Source organism: Salmo salar, chromosome 23 (genome assembly GCF_965601325.2).
Source record: "Salmo salar chromosome 23, fSalSal1, whole genome shotgun sequence".
Classification (NCBI taxonomy): domain Eukaryota; kingdom Metazoa; phylum Chordata; class Actinopteri; order Salmoniformes; family Salmonidae; genus Salmo; species Salmo salar.
Genome location: NC_138313.1, coordinates 50,915,001 through 50,935,221, shown reverse-complemented (window position 1 = coordinate 50,935,221; position 20,221 = coordinate 50,915,001). Strand labels below are relative to the sequence as shown.

Below are 20,221 nucleotides of genomic sequence, written 5' to 3'. Positions count from 1 at the left end.
TACTGCCAAAACTGAGCACAGATTCGACATCTGCAAGTGTAGTTTTGATTCACAGAAGAAGATTCACCAGTCGCAAGTTTAGTAAATGTACTAAATGATTTACATTCATACTCAAATGCATGCTTGCAAATCTTATTGAATTTATTCACATATCAGTACCTGTTTGAAAGTGTTGTTAAATTTATTCTAAATGACATGTTTTCATAATCTTTTTTTTTTGCGCAACTACAAAACTCAGTATACAGGTGCATAACAGTTAACCCAGTGTTCCCCGGGCACCGAAGATATCGATAAGGCACCTCTCTGATTCACAGGGTTGGGTTAAATGCGGAAGACACATTTCAGTTGAATACTATAATGAAACAGGCAGGGAGCGGGTCTCGAACCCTCGACCTTCTGGCCCGAAGACCAGCGCGCTATCGACTGTGCCGCAAAAAAAACATGCTGAAGCGGCATTGTCGATATCTGCGTTTATAAACCCAGGGTCGTTACAATACATTCAGTTGGACAACTGACCAGGTATCCCCGTTTCCCCACAGTTATTTTACATGTGTAAATCATAGTAGTAATGAAGTAATGATTGTCCCTCTATAGAGGCGGGCCAGAGAGGCAGACTGGGAGGAGAAGAGGGGGGGATGTTCATCTGTCTGTCCTTTATCTAATGCCCACCACAGAGAGAGAGAGAGACAGCCATTCAACTTCAACCGACTGGTGCACCAACCAACAACATGTCAAGCCTGCTAACTTTCAACAAATAACGTTTTTTTTTTAATTATTATTATTATTATTAGTTCATTTCAGGAGGATCATAATGAACGTTTTATAGCCGACTACTGAAAACGGGGTGAATTTTTTTTTAAACTGAACTCAATCTCAAGATGTCTATACTGCCATTCACTCCCCCGATTGTGAAGAGACTTTTAGGCTGGAAAAAGGGTGAACAGATAAATAGACAGGAGGAGAAATGGTGTGAAAAGGCAGTGAAAAGTCTTGTAAAGAAATTGAAGAAGACAGGACAGCTGGACGAGTTGGAGAAGGCCATCACGACCCAGAATATCAACACCAAATGCATTACCATACCAAGGTATAGGACCCTCCGCTTTAGTAACTCTAAGACAGGTAGCCAGACGGCTACTTAGCTAGGCTCTCTTCTGGTTGGTTATACTGTTGTGATTTAGTTAACTAGCTAGCAAAGCCAGCTACATCACCAGTAAGTAACTACTTGCTTTATTCAGCCTTATAACCGTGAAAGACTTCATTATGTGATCAACAAGGAGTAGGTTTTAAATTGGCATATGCATTTGGGTGCGTTCGTAATTTCGCTCTGGCTGTCTACTCCGATTTCAGACGACTCTTGTCTGAATGTACCAGAATAACGGATGAATTTACTAACGCTTTAAAACACCCGTTGAATATGGCCAGTGTCGGGAAAAAAAGAAATGCGTATTTTAATTGTTGCCACCAGCAAAGTTAGTCACCAACCCTCTGGATAACATGAACACAACCTGACCAGCTCTGCTGGGGCGAGTGAAGTGTTGTGTCATTTGTGTCTGGAAGTAGATAACAAGTTAGTTTGGGTGCTTGACTGCTGTTGTTGAGGTCAAAACGTTCAGATCAACCCTACTCCTTTATGAACGGGACAATCTGACAACCCTACTCCTTTATGAACGGGACAATCTGACAACCCTACTCCGTTATGAACGGGACAATCTGGCAACCATACTCCTTTATGAACGGGACAATTTGACAACCCTACTCCTTTATGAACGGGACAATCTGACAACCCTACTCCTTTATAAATGGGACAATCTGACAACCCTACTCCTTTATGAACGGGACAATCTGACAACCCTACTCCTTTATGAACGGGACAATCTGACAACCCTACTCCTTTATAAACGGGACAATCTGACAACCCTACTCCTTTATGAATGGGACAATCTGACAACCCTACTCCTTTATAAAGGGGACAATCTGACAACCCTACTCCTTTATGAACGGGACAATCTGACAACCCTACTCCTTTATGAATGGGACAATCTGACAACCCTACTCCTTTATAAATGGGACAATCTGGCAACCCTACTCCTTTATGAATGGGACAATCTGACAACCCTACTCCTTTATAAAGGGGACAATCTGACAACCCTACTCCTTTATGAACGGGACAATCTGACAACCCTACTCCTTTATGAACGGGACAATCTGACAACCCTACTCCTTTATAAACGGGATAATCTGACAACCCTACTCCTTTATGAACGGGACAATCTGACAAGGCTCTGAGTTTATAAACGGGACAATCTGACAACGCTGCTCCTTTATAAACGGGACAATCTGACAACCCTACTCCTTTATAAACAGGACAATCTGACAACGCTCTGAGTTTATAAACGGGAAAATCTGACAACGCTCTGAACTTACGAACATACCCACATCTTTGTGAATGTTTTTGGGGGTTTGAACAGCCAATTGTTTGTCTTACATTCGCGTCGCCAGCTAGACAGCTGTGTTTGTTTCTGATTGCCGCGCGTCTGCAGACAGCTAACGTTAGGCTTGTGTTTTAACTAGCTAGCTAGCTAGCCAGTGAGTCAATGAACTCAGTTGTGAATCTGCTCATGTCATGGTTTTGGTTACTGTTTCGCGACAACAAAATTGATATTTTTGAACTGATAAAACAGAGTCTGTGTGCGCACATATTTTCATAAACCGGTTGTCATCACTGTGTGCTACTGTAGCTAATCAGACGGACATGCTGTCCACGGTACGGTGATAATCAGTTCAGATATAGTAGGATGGGGTTTCTTTGACCCCACCAAACAATACATTATGTTAGCTAGATTACAGATTGACATTTAGTGACTGACTATAAACTGCAACCCAAATCCATGCTCTGTTAGTCCCTGTTCGTCCTATGCTGCAGACAACTGGGTAGCCTGCCCTGTTCCTCTACCCAATAGAGATGGGTAGCCTGCCCTGTACCTCTCCCCAAGAGAGATGGGTAGCCTGCCCTGTACCTCTCCCCAAGAGAGATGGGTAGCCTGCCCTGTACCTCTACCCAAGAGAGATGGGTAGCCTGCCCTGTACCTCTACCCAAGAGAGATGGGTAGCCTGCCCTGTACCTCTACCCAAGAGAGATGGGTAGCCTGTTCTGTACCTCTACCCAAGAGAGATGGGTAGCCTGCCCTGTTCCTCTACCCAAGAGAGATGGGTAGCCTGCCCTGTACCTCTACCCAAGAGAGATGGGTAGCCTGCCCTGTACCTCTACCCAAGAGAGATGGGTAGCCTGTTCTGTACCTCTACCCAAGAGAGATGGGTAGCCTGCCCTGTTCCTCTACCCAAGAGAGATGGGTAGCCTGCCCTGTACCTCTACCCAAGAGAGCCGGGTAGCCTGCCCTGTACCTCTACCCAAGAGAGATGGGTAGCCTGCCCTGTACCTCTACCCAAGAGAGATGGGTAGCCTGCCCTGTACCTCTACCCAAGAGAGATGGGTAGCCTGCCCTGTACCTCTACCCAAGAGAGATGGGTAGCCTGCCCTGTACCTCTACCCAAGAGAGATGGGTAGCCTGTTCTGTACCTCTACCCAAGAGAGATGGGTAGCCTGCCCTGTTCCTCTACCCAAGAGAGATGGGTAGCCTGCCCTGTTCCTCTACCCAAGAGAGATGGGTAGCCTGCCCTGTACCTCTACCCAAGAGAGATGGGTAGCCTGCCCTGTACCTCTACCCAAGAGAGATGGGTAGCCTGCCCTGTACCTCTACCCAAGAGAGATGGGTAGCCTGTTCTGTACCTCTACCCAAGAGAGATAGGTAGCCTGCCCTGTTCCTCTACCCAAGAGAGATGGGTAGCCTGCCCTGTACGAGATGGGTAGCCTGCCCTGTACCTCTCCCAAGAGAGATGGGTAGCCTGCCCTGTACGAGACGGGTAGCCTGCCCTGTACGAGATGGGTAGCCTGCCCTGTACCTCTCCCAAGAGAGATGGGTAGCCTGCCCTGTACGAGATGGGTAGCCTGCCCTGCACGAGACGGGTAGCCTGCCCTGCACGAGATGGGTAGCCTGCCCTGCACCTCCCAAGTCCCCTCTGTCAGTCTGTCCATCGTGGCATGATGTCAGTCAGCAGCAGCTTCAGGGTCAATTTGAAGTAAAATCAAATTCTAATTCAATAATTGAAAAAAACGTGCATATATTTTCAATTATTTTTGCAATAAAACTGAAAAGGAGGAGACCCCAACCCTGGTCAGCAGTAAGTCAGTACCAGGAGAACTGGTCATGACCCCTCCTGTCTTGTTACATTCTACAAATACCTAATGTCCTGTCCACACACGTCTTCAGACCTGAGGGCTGGGTGGCTTCTGTGTGGTGGTACCTTCTGAGCCATTCACAGGACAAGACTATTGTTTAGACTGGAGAAAGAGTCCCTCCCCCCTCATGGGGAGAGAAAGGAGAGGGGAAGAGAGAGTGGTCTGTGGGAAAATGGGATTCCCCAGAATGCTGAGTCAGTGTGTGACTAGCCTAACTTTGCATTTTGTAAATATTGTAGTGCGTGTCTGAAAGTCAGTGTGTGTGTGTGTGTGTGTGTGTGTGTGTGTGTGTGTGTGTGTGTGTGTGTGTGTGTGTGTGTGTGTGTGTGTGTGTGTGTGTGTGTGTGTGTGTGTGTGTGTGTGTGTGTGTGTGTGTGTTTGGGTTTTGTGGGTAGTTGTTTTTCCTTTGGGGTTTTGTGGGTAGTTGTTTTCTGTTTTGGGTTTTGTGGGTAGTTGTTTTCTGTTTTGGGTTTTGTGGGTAGTTGTTTTTCCTTTGGGGTTTTGTGGGTAGTTGTATTTCCTTTGGGTTTTGTGGGTAGTTGTTTTCTGTTTTGGGTTTTGTGGGTAGTTGTTTTCTGTTTTGGGTTTTGTGGGTAGTTGTATTTCCTTTGGGTTTTGTGGGTAGTTGTTTTCTGTTTTGGGTTTTGTGGGTAGTTGTATTTCCTTGGGGTTTTGTGGGTAGTTGTTTTCTGTTTTGGGTTTTGTGGGTAGTTGTATTTCCTTTGGGTTTTGTGGGTAGTTGTATTTCCTTTGGGTTTTGTGGGTAGTTGTATTTCCTTTGTGTTTTGTGGGTAGTTTTACACGCCGCGCCTTGGTCCCCTTTTATACGACCCTCGTTACGTGAGTAGTCTATTGCGGTATCTTGATACTGGTATTGTGACAACGCTAGTTTAAACCAGGGGTTAGAACCTAAAGGATTTCCCAATCATTTCGTTCTGAATAGAACCACCATTTTGTTGTTTTTTTTGTTACATTGTTCCGAACCCAGCAAAATAAAGTTCTGAACCGGTTCGACCCCCAAAAAAACGACAGGTTTATGTAATTCTTTCCTGTATATTTTTTAACGTGTGAAATCAAAGTTTTTTTTTTAAATTTAGCTCATTCAATCATCAATCAGTGCGGATAGAGCGGGAAAGCTAGTTGTTTACATGCGTGATGGACAGACAAGTGTCGCCTGTGGCACAAGAGCCGACTGAAATTTAGCAGTTGTGGAGAGAGCACTGGGCATCTTATTATGACATGCATTATCTGAATTAGTTCCATCATACCTAGGAGGAGCGGCGTTCTATGGAGGAATGTCCTTTTGAGCTAGCTGGCTAACTAACAAGCTTGAGCTAGCCAACTAACAAGCCAACAAGCTTGAGCTAGTTAACTAAGAAGCTAACAAGCTTGAGCTGGCTAACGAACAAGCATGAGCTAGCTAACTAACAAGCTAACAAGCGTGAGCTAGCTAGATAACAAGATAACAAGCTTGAGCTAACAAGCGTGAGCTAGCTAGATAACAAGATAACAAGCTTGAGCTAACAAGCATGAGCTAGCTAGATAACAAGCTAACAGGATTGAGCTAGCTAGATAACAAGCTAACAAGCTTGAGCTAGCTAACTAACAAGCATGAGCTAGCTAACTAACAAGCTAACAAGCGTGAGCTAGCTAGATAACAAGCTAACAAGCGTGAGCTAGCTAGATAACAGGCTAACAAGCTTGAGCTAGCTAGATAACAGGCTAACAAGCTTGAGCTAGCTAGATAACAAGCTTGAGCAGCACCAGAATTAAAAACATGTCTTACATTTTAGTGGTTAATAAATCCAACGTGAATTGTGATAACTAGGCCTATAGTATCCTTAACTAGCATTGAACAAGTTCATCTATTTTTCTCTAGATAATTAAAAATCTCTCTCCCTATCTTCTGAATCAAGCTTGTACTGTCAGTACAGTAGCCTATACTTCAGAGAGGTAGGGGCTAGTAGTCTGAACACACAGGCAAAGATTTTCAGCTTGCAAGCAGACACTGGAATACGTTTCTGAGTGACAGAGTGAAGGTTTCCATAAGCGCTTTGTGGGACAAAAAATAAAAAAAAAAATGCCTGGAACATAAAATAAAGTTATTAACTGGTGACAATGCTTTTGAAATAGCGGAACAGTATAGATTACTTTCGTTCTAGGTTCCAGTTCTGTTCTGTATGGTCTGCGGGGTTGGCGGGGGCCTTGGGCTGTTATGTTGGTGGTGATTACCGGTTAGCCTTAGCAGAGTGGGGAGGTTGTGGTTAGGTTGTGGGAATGGGTTAGATGGGATCCCTATCAGGACCAGGAGGTTGTGGTTAGGTTGTGGGAATGGGTTAGATGGGATCCCTATCAGGACCAGGAGGTTGTGGTTAGGTTGTGGGAATGGGTTAGATGGGATCCCTATCAGGACCAGGAGGTTGTGGTTAGGTTGTGGGAATGGGTTAGATGGGATCCCTATCAGGACCAGGAGGTTGTGGTTAGGTTGTGGGAATGGGTTAGATGGGATCCCTATCAGGACCAGGAGGTTGTGGTTAGGTTGTGGGAATGGGTTAGATGGGATCCCTATCAGGACCAGGAGGTTGTGGTTAGGTTGTGGGAATGGGTTAGATGGGATCCCTATCAGGACCAGGAGGTTGTGGTTAGGTTGTGGGAATGGGTTAGATGGGATCCCTATCAGGACCAGGAGGTTGTGGTTAGGTTGTGGGAATGGGTTAGATGGGATCCCTATCAGGACCAGGAGGTTGTGGTTAGGTTGTGGGAATGGGTTAGATGGGATCCCTATCAGGACCAGGAGGTTGTGGTTAGGTTGTGGGAATGGGTTAGATGGGATCCCTATCAGGACCAGGAGGTTGTGGTTAGGTTGTGGGAATGGGTTAGATGGGATCCCTATCAGGACCAGGAGGTTGTGGTTAGGTTGTGGGAATGGGTTAGATGGGATCCCTATCAGGACCAGGAGGTTGTGGTTAGGTTGTGGGAATGGGTTAGATGGGATCCCTATCAGGACCAGGAGGTTGTGGTTAGGTTGTGGGAATGGGTTAGATGGGATCCCTATCAGGACCAGGAGGTTGTGGGGTTACAGAGACATGGCTGCCTTGGTCCCTCCCTATCTGCAGCCTGGGATAATAATAATGACTGAGAGACAACAAGCCTGCCCTGTCCTGCTGCTGTCCTGCTGCTGACGTGCTGCTGTCCTGCTGCTGTCCTGCTGCTGTCTTCCGTCCTGCTGCTGTCCTGCTGCTGACGTGCTGCTGTCCTGCTGCTGTCCTCTGTCTTGCTGCTGTCGTGCTGCTGTCCTGCTGCTGTCCTGCTGCTGTCCTCTGTCATGCTGCTGTCCTGCTGCTGTCCTGCTGCTGTCCTGCTGCTGTCTTCCGTCCTGCTGCTGTCCTGCTGCTGTCCTGCTGCTGTCCTGCTGCTGTCCTGCTGCTGTCCTGCTGCTCTCCTGCTGCTGTCCTCTGTCATTCTGCTGTCCTGCTGCTGTCCTGCTGCTGTCCTCCGTCATGCTGCTGTCCTGCTGCTGTCCTGCTGCTGTCCTGCTGCTGTCCTGCTGTTGTCCTCTGTCCTGCCCTGTCCTGCTGCTGTCCTGCTGTTGTCCTCCGTCCTGCCCTGTCCTGCTGCTGTCCTGCTGCTGTCCTGCTGTTGTCCTCCGTCCTGCCCTGTCCTGCTGCTGTCCTGCTGCTGTCCTGCTGTTGTCCTCCGTCCTGCCCTGTCCTGCTGCTGTCCTGCTGCTGTCCTGCTGTTGTCCTCCGTCCTGCCCTGTCCTGCTGCTGTCCTGCTGCTGTCCTGCTGCTGTCCTGCTGCTGTCCTGCTGTGTCCTCTGTCCTGCTGCTGTCCTGCTGTTGTCCTCTGTCCTGCTGCTGTCCTGCTGCTGTCCTGCTGCTGTCCTGCTGCTGTCCTGCTGCTGTCCTGCTGCTGTCCTGCTGTTGTCCTCTGTCCTGCTGCTGTCCTGCTGCTGTCCTGCTGCTGTCCTGCTGTTGTCCTCCGTCCTGCCCTGTCCTGCTGCTGTCCTGCTGCTGTCCTGCTGTTGTCCTCTGTCCTGCTGCTGTCCTGCTGCTGTCCTGCTGTTGTCCTCCGTCCTGCCCTGTCCTGCTGCTGTCCTGCTGCTGTCCTGCTGTCTGTCCTCTCGTCCTGCTGCTGTCCTGCTGCTGTCCTGCTGCTGTCCTGCTGCTGTCCTCTGTCCTGCTGCTGTCCTGCTGCTGTTCTGCTGTTGTCCTCTGTCCTGCTGTTGTCCTGCTGCTGTCCTGCTGTTGTCCTCTGTCCTGCTGTTGTCCTGCTGCTGTCCTGCTGTTGTCCTCCGTCCTGCCCTGTCCTGCTGCTGTCCTGCTGCTGTCCTGCTGTTGTCCTCTGTCCTGCTGCTGTCCTGCTGCTGTCCTGCTGCTGTCCTGCTGTTGTCCTCCGTCCTGCCCTGTCCTGCTGCTGTCCTGCTGCTGTCCTGCTGTTGTCCTCTGTCCTGCTGCTGTCCTGCTGCTGTCCTGCTGCTGTCCTGCTGCTGTCCTGCTGCTGTCCTGCTGCTGTCCTCTGTCCTGCTGCTGTCCTGCTGCTGTCCTGCTGCTGTCCTGCTGTTGTCCTGCTGCTGTCCTGCTGCTGTCCTCCGTCCTGCCCTGTCCTGCTGCTGTCCTGCTGCTGTCCTCCGTCCTGCCCTGTCCTGCTGCTGTCCTGCTGCTGTCCTGCTGTTGTCCTCTGTCCTGCTGCTGTCCTGCTGCTGTCCTGCTGCTGTCCTGCTGTTGTCCTCAGTCCTGCCCTGTCCTGCTGCTGTCCTGCTGCTGTCCTGCTGTTGTCCTCTGTCCTGCTGCTGTCCTGCTGCTGTCCTGCTGTTGTCCTCTGTCCTGCTGTTGTCCTGCAGCTGTCCTGCTGTTGTCCTCTGTCCTGCTGTTGTCCTGCTGCTGTCCTGCTGTTGTCCGCCGTCCTGCCCTGTCCTGCTGTTGCCCTCTGTCCTGCTGCTGTCCTGCTGCTGTCCTGCTGCTGTCCTCCGTCCTGCCCTGTCCTGCTGCTGTCCTGCTGCTGTCCTGCTGTTGTCCTCTGTCCTGCTGCTGTCCGGCTGCTGTCCTGCTGCTGTCCTGCTGCTGTCCTCTGTCCTGCTGCTGTCCTGCTGCTGTTCTGCTGTTGTCCTGCTGCTGTCCTCTGCTGTCCTGCTGCTGTCCTCCGTCCTGCCCTGTCCTGCTGCTGTCCTGCTGCTGTCCTCCGTCCTGCCCTGGCCTGCTGCTGTCCTGCTGCTGTCCTGCTGCTGTCCTGCTGCTGTCCTGCTGTTGTCCTCCGTCCTGCCCTGTCCTGCTGCTGTCCTGCTGCTGTCCTGCTGTTGTCCTCTGTCCTGCTGCTGTCCTGCTGCTGTCCTGCTGCTGTCCTCTGTCCTGCTGCTGTCCTGCTGCTGTCCTGCTGTTGTCCTCTGTCCTGCTGCTGTCCTGCTGCTGTCCTGCTGCTGTCCTCTGTCCTGCTGCTGTCCTGCTGCTGTCCTGCTGTTGTCCTCTGTCCTGCTGCTGTCCTGCTGCTGTCCTGCTGCTGTCCTGCTGTTGTCCTGCTGTTGTCCTGCTGTCCTGCTGCTGTCCTGCTGCTGTCCTGCTGTTGTCCTCTGTCCTGCTGTTGTCCTGCTGCTGTCCTGCTGTTGTCCTCCGTCCTGCCCTGTCCTGCTGCTGTCCTGCTGCTGTCCTGCTGTTGTCCTCTGTCCTGCTGCTGTCCTGCTGCTGTCCTGCTGCTGTCCTGCTGTTGTCCTCCGTCCTGCCCTGTCCTGCTGCTGTCCTGCTGCTGTCCTGCTGTTGTCCTCTGTCCTGCTGCTGTCCTGCTGCTGTCCTGCTGTTGTCCTCTGTCCTGCTGTTGTCCTGCAGCTGTCCTGCTGTTGTCCTCTGTCCTGCTGTTGTCCTGCTGCTGTCCTGCTGTTGTCCTCCGTCCTGCCCTGTCCTGCTGCTGTCCTGCTGCTGTCCTGCTGTTGTCCTCTGTCCTGCTGCTGTCCTGCTGCTGTCCTGCTGTTGTCCTCCGTCCTGCCCTGTCCTGCTGCTGTCCTGCTGCTGTCCTGCTGTTGTCCTCTGTCCTGCTGCTGTCCGGCTGCTGTCCTGCTGCTGTCCTGCTGCTGTCCTCTGTCCTGCTGCTGTCCTGCTGCTGTTCTGCTGTTGTCCTGCTGCTGTCCTGCTGCTGTCCTGCTGCTGTCCTCCGTCCTGCCCTGTCCTGCTGCTGTCCTGCTGCTGTCCTCCGTCCTGCCCTGGCCTGCTGCTGTCCTGCTGCTGTCCTGCTGTTGTCCTCTGTCCTGCTGCTGTCCTGCTGCTGTCCTGCTGCTGTCCTGCTGTTGTCCTCCGTCCTGCCCTGTCCTGCTGCTGTCCTGCTGCTGTCCTGCTGTTGTCCTCTGTCCTGCTGCTGTCCTGCTGCTGTCCTGCTGCTGTCCTCTGTCCTGCTGCTGTCCTGCTGCTGTCCTGCTGTTGTCCTCTGTCCTGCTGCTGTCCTGCTGCTGTCCTGCTGCTGTCCTGCTGCTGTCCTCTGTCCTGCTGCTGTCCTGCTGCTGTCCTGCTGTTGTCCTCTGTCCTGCTGCTGTTCTGCTGTTGTCCTGCTGCTGTCCTGTTGCTGTCCTGCTGCTGTCCTCCGTCCTGCCCTGTCCTGCTGCTGTCCTGCTGCTGTCCTCCATCCTGCCCTGGCCTGCTGCTGTCCTGCTGCTGTCCTGCTGTTGTCCTCTGTCCTGCTGCTGTCCTGCTGCTGTCCTGCTGCTGTCCTGCTGTTGTCCTCCGTCCTGCCCTGTCCTGCTGCTGTCCTGCTGCTGTCCTGCTGTTGTCCTCTGTCCTGCTGCTGTCCGGCTGCTGTCCTGCTGCTGTCCTGCTGCTGTCCTCTGTCCTGCTGCTGTCCTGCTGCTGTCCTGCTGTTGTCCTCTGTCCTGCTGCTGTCCTGCTGCTGTCCTGCTGCTGTCCTGCTGTTGTCCTCCGTCCTGCCCTGTCCTGCTGCTGTCCTGCTGCTGTCCTGCTGTTGTCCTCTGTCCTGCTGCTGTCCTGCTGCTGTCCTGCTGCTGTCCTGCTGCTGCCCGTCCTGCTGCTGTCCTGCTGCTGTCCTGCTGCTGTTCTGCTGTTGTCCTGCTGCTGTTCTGCTGTTGTCCTGCTGCTGTCCTGCTGCTGTCCTGCTGCTGTCCTCCGTCCTGCCCTGTCCTGCTGCTGTCCTGCTGCTGTCCTCCGTCCTGCCCTGTCCTGCTGCTGTCCTGCTGCTGTCCTGCTGTTGTCCTCTGTCCTGCTGCTGTCCTGCTGCTGTCCTGCTGCTGTCCTGCTGTTGTCCTCCGTCCTGCCCTGTCCTGCTGCTGTCCTGCTGCTGTCCTGCTGTTGTCCTCTGTCCTGCTGCTGTCCTCTGTCCTGCTGCTGTCCTGCTGCTGTCCTGCTGCTGTCCTGCTGCTGTCCTGCTGCTGTCCTGCTGTTGTCCTCTGTCCTGCTGCTGTCCTGCTGTCGTCCTCTGTCCTGCTGTTGTCCTCTGTCCTGCTGCTGTCCTGCTGTTGTCCTCTGTCCTGCTGTTGTCCTCTGTCCTGCTGTTGTCCTCTGTCCTGCTGTTGTCCTCTGTCCTGCTGCTGTCCTGCTGGTTTTTGTCCTATATTTTTTTATATTTTTTATTTTATTTTTAATCCCAGGCTCCCGTCTCCGCAGGAGGCCTTTTGCCTTCTGGTAGGCTGTCATTGTAAATAATAATTAGTTCTTAACTGACTTGCTTAGTTAAATAACGGTTAAATAAATGTAAAAAAAAATCCTAGATACCATTTCGTTCTTCAGTTGTGCTTACTTAACCAAGTATTCCTCTTCTTCTAACATCCTTGCTGTCCCCCGATCCCCCCGATCCCCCCGATCCCCCAGGTCTCTAGATGGTCGACTCCAGGTATCCCATCGTAAAGGCCTTCCTCATGTCATTTACTCTCGTCTGTGGCGTTGGCCAGACCTGCAGTCGCCCCACGAGCTCCGGGCCATAGAGCTGTGTGAGTACGCCTTCCACACCAAGAAGGACGAGGTGTGTGTCAATCCCTACCACTACCAACGCGTCGAGACACCGAGTGAGTACTATGATACTACGACAGGACTATGGTACTACTACAGGACTATGGTACTACTACAGGACTATGGTACTACTACAGGACTATGGTACTACTACAGGACTATGATACTACTACCAGACTATGGTACTACTACAGGACTATGATACTACTACAGGACTATGATACTACTACAGGACTATGGTACTACTACAGGACTATGATACAGGACTATAATACTACTACAGGACTATGGTACTATTACAGGACTATGGTACTACTACAGGACTATGGTACTACTACCGGACTATGGTACTACTACAGGACTATGGTACTACTACAGGACTATGGTACTACTACCGGACTATGGTACTACTACAGAACTATGATACTACTACCGGACTATGGTACTACTACCGGACTATGGTACTACTACAGGACTATGGTACTACTACAGGACTATGATACTACTACCAGACTATGGTACTACTACAGGACTATGGTACTACTAGTAGAGGACTATGATACTACTACAGGTCTATGATACTACTACAGGACTATGGTACTACTACAGGACTATAGTACTACTACCGGACTATAGTACTACTACCGGACTATGGTACTGCTACAGGACTATGATACTACTACAGGACTATGATACTACTACAGGACTATGGTACTACTACAGGACTATAGTACTACTACAGGACTATGGTACTACTACAGGACTATAGTACTACTACCGGACTATAGTACTACTACCGGACTATGGTACTGCTACAGGACTATGATACTACTACAGGACTATGATACTACTACAGGACTATGGTACTACTACAGGACTATAGTACTACTACAGGACTATGGTACTACTACAGGACTATAGTACTACTACAGGACTATGGTACTACTACAGGACACTATAGTACTACTACAGGACTATGGTACTACTACAGGACACTATAGTACTACTACAGGACTATGGTACTGCTACAGGACACTATAGTACTACTACCGGACTATGGTACTACTACAGGACTATGATACTACTACAGGACTATGATACTACTACAGGACTATGGTACTACTACAGGACTATAGTACTACTACAGGACTATGGTACTACTACAGGACTATGGTACTACTACAGGACTTTGGTACTACTACAGGACTATGGTACTACTACAGAACTATGGTACTACTACAGGACTATGATACTACTACAGGACTATGGTACTACTACAGGACTATGGTACTGCTACAGGACTATGGTACTACTACAGGACTATGATACAGGACTATAATACTACTACAGGACTATGGTACTACTACAGGACTTTGGTACTACTACAGGACTATGGTACTACTACAGAACTATGGTACTACTACAGGACTATGATACTGCTACAGGACTATGGTACTACTACAGAACTATGGTACTACTACAGGACTATGATACTACTACAGGACTATGGTACTACTACAGGACTATGGTACTGCTACAGGACTATGGTACTACTACAGGACTATGATACTACTACAGGTTTCTGTTATGCTTCTTTTGTCAGTTGTTGGTTTGCAGAGCATTTGCTATACAGTCCTTGGGTATAAGAATCTTGGGTAGTAAGAATCCTTCCAGGTCATTTTTTCCAAAATCAAGTTGTAGGTTTGGAATTTTGATTTGGAGTGAAGGTTATGTTGTGGAGGGTAGTAACCTGTATATGTCATGGTGACATAGTGAAGGTTATGTTGTAGAGGGTAGTATCCTGTATATGTCCTGGTGACATAGTGTTGTGGAGGGTAGTAACCTGTATATGTCATGGTGACATAGTGAAGGTTATGTTGTAGAGGGTAGTATCCTGTATATGTCCTGGTGACATAGTGTTGTGGAGGGTAGTAACCTGTATATGTCATGGTGACATAGTGAAGGTTATGTTGTAGAGGGTAGTATCCTGTATATGTCCTGGTGACATAGTGTTGTGGAGGGTAGTAACCTGTATATGTCATGGTGACATAGTGAAGGTTATGTTATGGAGGGTAGTATCCTGTATATGTCCTGGTGACATAGTGAAGGTTATGTTGTAGAGGGTAGTATCCTGTATATGTCCTGGTGACATAGTGTTGTGGAGGGTAGTATCCTGTATATGTCCTGGTGACATAGTGTTGTGGAGGGTAGTATCCTGTATATGTCCTGGTGACATAGTGAAGGTTCTGTTGTGGAGGGTAGTATCCTGTATATGTCCTGGTGACATAGTGTTGTAGAGGGTAGTATCCTGTATATGTCCTGGTGACATAGTGAAGGTTATGTTGTAGAGGGTAGTATCCTGTATATGTCCTGGTGACATAGTGAAGGTTATGTTGTAGAGGGTAATATCCTGTATATGTCATGGTGACATAGTGAAGGTTATGTTGTAGAGGGTAATATCCTGTATATGTGCTGGTGACATAGTGTTGTGGAGGGTAATATCCTGTATATGTCATGGTGACATAGTGAAGGTTATGTTGTAGAGGGTAATATCCTGTATATGTGCTGGTGACATAGTGTTGTAGAGGGTAGTATCCTGTATATGTCATGGTGACATAGTGAAGGTTATGTTGTGGAGGGTAGTATCCTGTATATGTCCTGGTGACATAGTGTTGTAGAGGGTACTATCCTGTATATGTCCTGGTGACATAGTGTTGTGGAGGGTAGTATCCTGTATATGTCCTGGTGACATAGTGTTGTGGAGGGTAGTATCCTGTATATGTCCTGGTGACATAGTGTTGTAGAGGGTAGTGTCCTGTATATGTCCTGGTGACATAGTGAAGGTTATGTTATGGAGGGTAGTATCCTGTATATGTCCTGGTGACATATTGTTGTGGAGGGTAGTATTCTGTATATGTCATGGTGACATAGTGTTGTGGAGGGTAGTATCCTGTATATGTCCTGGTGACATAGTGTTGTGGAGGGTAGTATCCTGTATATGTCCTGGTGACATAGTGTTGTAGAGGGTAGTATCCTGTATATGTCCTGGTGACATAGTGAAGGTTATGTTATGGAGGGTAGTATCCTGTATATGTCCTGGTGACATAGTGTTGTGGAGGGTAGTATCCTGTATATGTCCTGGTGACATAGTGTTGTGGAGGGTAGTATCCTGTATATGTCCTGGTGACATAGTGTTGTGGAGGGTAGTATCCTGTATATGTCCTGGTGACATAGTGTTGTAGAGGGTAGTTTCCTGTATATGTCCTGGTGACATAGTGAAGGTTATGTTATGGAGGGTAGTATCCTGTATATGTCCTGGTGACATAGTGTTGTAGAGGGTAGTATCCTGTATATGTCCTGGTGACATAGTGAAGGTTATGTTATGGAGGGTAATATCCTGTATATTTCCTGGTGACATGGTGTTGTAGAGGGTAGTATCCTGTATATGTCCTGGTGACATAGTGAAGGTTATGTTATGGAGGGTAGTATCCTGTATATGTCCTGGTGACATAGTGTTGTGGAGGGTAGCATCCTGTATATGTCCTGGTGACATAGTGTTGTGGAGGGTAGTATCCTGTATATGTCCTGGTGACATAGTGTTGTAGAGGGTAGTTTCCTGTATATGTCCTGGTGACATAGTGATGGTTATGTTATGGAGGTAGTATCCTGTATATGTCCTGGTGACATAGTGTTGTAGAGGGTAGTATCCTGTATATGTCCTGGTGACATAGTGAAGGTTATGTTATGGAGGGTAATATCCTGTATATTTCCTGGTGACATGGTGTTGTAGAGGGTAGTATCCTGTATATGTCCTGGTGACATAGTGAATATTATGTTATGGAGGGTAGTATCCTGTATATGTCCTGGTGACATAGTGTTGTAGAGGGTAGTATAATGTATATGTCCTGGTGACATAGTGTTGTGGAGGGTAGTATCCTGTATATGTCCTGGTGACATAGTGTTGTGGAGGGTAGCATCCTGTATATGTCCTGGTGACATAGTGTTGTAGAGGGTAGTATCCTGCATATGTCCTGGTGACATAGTGTTGTGGAGGGTAGCATCCTGTATATGTCCTGGTGAAATAGTGTTGTGGAGGGTAGTATCCTGTAGATGTCATGCTGACATAGTGAAGGTTATGTTATGGAGGGTAGTATCCTGTATATGTCCTGGTGACATAGTGTTGTAGAGGGTAATATCCTGTATATGTCCTGTTGACATAGTGTTGTGTATATGTCATGCTGACATAGTGAAGGTTATGTTATGGAGGGTAGTATCCTGTATATGTCATGCTGACATAGTGTTGTCGAGGGTAGTATCCTGTATATGTCCTGGTGACATAGTGAAGGTTATGTTGTGGAGGGTAGTATCCTGTATATGTCCTGGTGACATGGTGTTGTAGAGGGTAGTATCCTGTATATGTCCTGGTGACATAGTGAAGGTTATGTTATGGAGGGTAGTATCCTGTAAATGTCCTGGTGACATAGTGTTGTGGAGGGTAGTATCCTGTATATGTCCTGGTGACATAGTGTTGTGGAGGGTAGTATCCTGTATATGTCCTGGTGACATAGTGTTGTGGAGGGTAGTATCCTGTATATGTCCTGGTGACATAGTGTTGTAGAGGGTAGTTTCCTGTATATGTCCTGGTGACATAGTGAAGGTTATGTTATGGAGGGTAGTATCCTGTATATGTCCTGGTGACATAGTGTTGTAGAGGGTAGTATCCTGTATATGTCCTGGTGACATAGTGAAGGTTATGTTATGGAGGGTAATATCCTGTATATTTCCTGGTGACATGGTGTTGTAGAGGGTAGTATCCTGTATATGTCCTGGTGACATAGTGAAGGTTATGTTATGGAGGGTAGTATCCTGTATATGTCCTGGTGACATAGTGTTGTAGAGGGTAGTATAATGTATATGTCCTGGTGACATAGTGTTGTAGAGGGTAATATCCTGTATGTGTCCTGTTGACATAGTGTTGTGTATATGTCATGCTGACATAGTGAAGGTTATGTTATGGAGGGTAGTATCCTGTATATGTCATGCTGACATAGTGTTGTCGAGGGTAGTATCCTGTATATGTCCTGGTGACATAGTGAAGGTTATGTTGTGGAGGGTAGTATCCTGTATATGTCCTGGTGACATAGTGTTTCGGAGGGTAGTATCCTGTATATGTCCTGGTGACATAGTGAAGGTTATGTTGTGGAGGGTAGTATCCTGTATATGTCCTGGTGACATAGTGTTGTAGAGGGTAGCATCCTGTATATGTCCTGGTGACATAGTGTTGTGGAGGGTAGTATCCTGTAGATGTCATGCTGACATAGTGAAGGTTATGTTATGGAGGGTAGTATCCTGTATATGTCCTGGTGACATAGTGTTGTAGAGGGTAATATCCTGTATATGTCCTGTTGACATAGTGTTGTGTATATGTCATGCTGACATAGTGAAGGTTATGTTGTGGAGGGTAGTATCCTGTATATGTCCTGGTGACATAGTGTTGTGGAGGGTAGTATCCTGTATATGTCCTGGTGACATAGTGAAGGTTATGTTGTGGAGGGTAATATCCTGTATATGTCCTTGTTTAAAGAACTCTAAATCATTTTTTTTGTAAAAACATGCTGAAAAATGTGGACATGACCTGTCTGTCTGTCTGTCTGTCTGTCTGTCTGTCTGTCTGTCTGTCTGTCTGTCTTTCCCCCCCACTTCAATTCAAGGGGTTTTATTGGCATAGGAAACATATGTTTACATTGCCAAAGCAAGTGAAGTAGATAATACAAAATTTACGAGTAAACATCACACTCAAAAGTTTCAAAAGAATAAAGACATTTACAAAGGATATATTATTGGCTATGTACAGTGTTATAACAATGTTTCTCTGTCCCGTTCAGTCCTCCCTCCTGTCCAGGTTCCTAGACAATCAGAAATCCCTACAGAGTGTCCTGTTTTAGATGACTACAGCCATTCTATCCCTGAGAACACCATCTTCCCCGCCGGCATCGAGCCACAGAGCAACTACATCCCAGGTGAGTCACACAGCTGAGCCGGGCTGAGCTATACTGAGCCGGGCCGAGTTATACCGAGCCGGGCCGAGCTATGCTGAGCCGGGCCGAGTTATACCGAGCCGGGCCGAGTTATACCGAGCCGGGCCGAGTTATACCGAGCCGGGCCGAGTTATACCGAGCCGGGCCGAGCTATACCGAGCCGGGCCTGGTTGCTCTTCCATCATTTTAATTCCGGGAAACATCCTGGAACCGAAAACAGACACGACCCACTCTCACCCACAGAATGAACAATAACAGACACGACCCACTCTCACCCACAGCGTGAACAATAACAGACACGACCCACTCTCACCCACAGCGTGAACAATAACAGACACGACCCACTCTCACCCACAGGCATCGACCGCCCCTCCCCCCGCGGAACAATAACAGACACGACCCACTCTCACCCACAGCGGAACCGCCGCCCCTCTCCCCCGCGGAACAATAACAGACACGACCCACTCTCACCCACAGCGTGAACAATAACAGACACGACCCACTCTCACCCACAGCGTGAACAATAACAGACACGACCCACTCTCACCCACAGAATGAACAATAACAGACACGACCCACTCTCACCCACAGCATGAACAATAACAGACACGACCCACTCTTACCCACAGCATGAACAATAACAGACACGACCCACTCTCACCCACAGCGTGAACAATAACAGACACGACCCACTCTTTCCCACAGCATGAACAAGTGTACCCTTCTCAAATAGCCTTCCCTGTGGCTCACTTCCCTGTGGCTCAGTTGGTAGAGCATGGTGTGTGCAACGCCAGGGTTGTGGGTTCGATTCCCACAACTCAGTACAAAAAAAAAAATGCATGAAATGAAAATGAAATGATTGAAATGTATGTATTCACTACTGTAAGTCGCTCTGGATAAGAGCGTCTGCTAAAATGACTAAAATGTAAAATGTACCCTGATTGGTGACTTGGTGTGAGGCTTTGATCTCATGAGTGTTGATATTATTACAGTGCTTCTTAAGCCTGGTTCAGATAGGAGAGACGGGGACAAAACTATCCAGGTTTAGAGTGTTGTTACGTGAGGAGAGACGGGGACAAAACTATCCAGGTTTCCAATGTTGAGACGGGGACAAAACTATCCAGGTTTAGAATGTTGAGACGGGACAAAACTATCCAGGTTTAGAATGTTGAGACGGGGACAAAACTATCCAGGTTTAGAGTGTTGAGACGGGGACAAAACTATCCAGGTTTAGAATGTTGAGACGGGGACAAAACTATCCAGGTTGAGAATGTTGAGATGGGGACAAAACTATCCAGGTTTAGAATGTTGAGACGGGACAAAACTATCCAGGTTTAGAATGTTGAGACGGGGACAAAACTATCCAGGTTTAGAATGTTGTGACGGGGACAAAACTATCCAGGTTGAGAATGTTGAGACGGGGACAAAACTATCCAGGTTTAGAATGTTGAGACGGGGACAAAACTATCCAGGTTTCGAATGTTGAGACGGGGACAAAACTATCCAGGTTTAGAATGTTGAGACGGGGACAAAACTATCCAGGTTTAGAATGTTGAGACGGCACAAAACTATCCAGGTTTAGAATGTTGTTACGGGACAAAACTATCCAGGTTTAGAATGTTGAGACGGGGACAAAACTATCCAGGTTTAGAATGTTGAGACGGGGACAAAACTATCCAGGTTTAGAATGTTGTTACGGGGACAAAACTATCCAGGTTTAGAATGTTGAGACGGGGACAAAACTATCCAGGTTTAGAGTGTTGAGACGGGGACAAAACTATCCAGGTTTAGAGTGTTGTTATGTGAGGAGAGACGGGACAAAACTATCCAGGTTTAGAATGTTGTTACGGGACAAAACTATCCAGGTTTAGAATGTTGTTACGGGACAAAACTATCCAGGTTTAGAATGTTGAGACGGGGACAAAACTATCCAGGTTTAGAATGTT

General features: G+C 48.2%; 1 protein-coding gene across 1 annotated transcript in view; it reads left to right on the top strand.

The window, feature by feature from the left end:
- The first annotated feature begins 451 nt into the window (after positions 1-451).
- Positions 452-20,221, top strand: part of smad3b (SMAD family member 3b) — a 67,680-nt gene continuing 47,910 nt past the window's right edge. Inside the window, exons 1-3 of the mRNA XM_045706393.2 lie at positions 452-1,084; positions 12,100-12,293; positions 18,123-18,257. Of these exons, the coding sequence (XP_045562349.1) occupies positions 879-1,084; positions 12,100-12,293; positions 18,123-18,257 (535 nt within the window). The 5' untranslated portion in view covers positions 452-878. The remainder of the gene's footprint in view (positions 1,085-12,099; positions 12,294-18,122; positions 18,258-20,221) is intronic.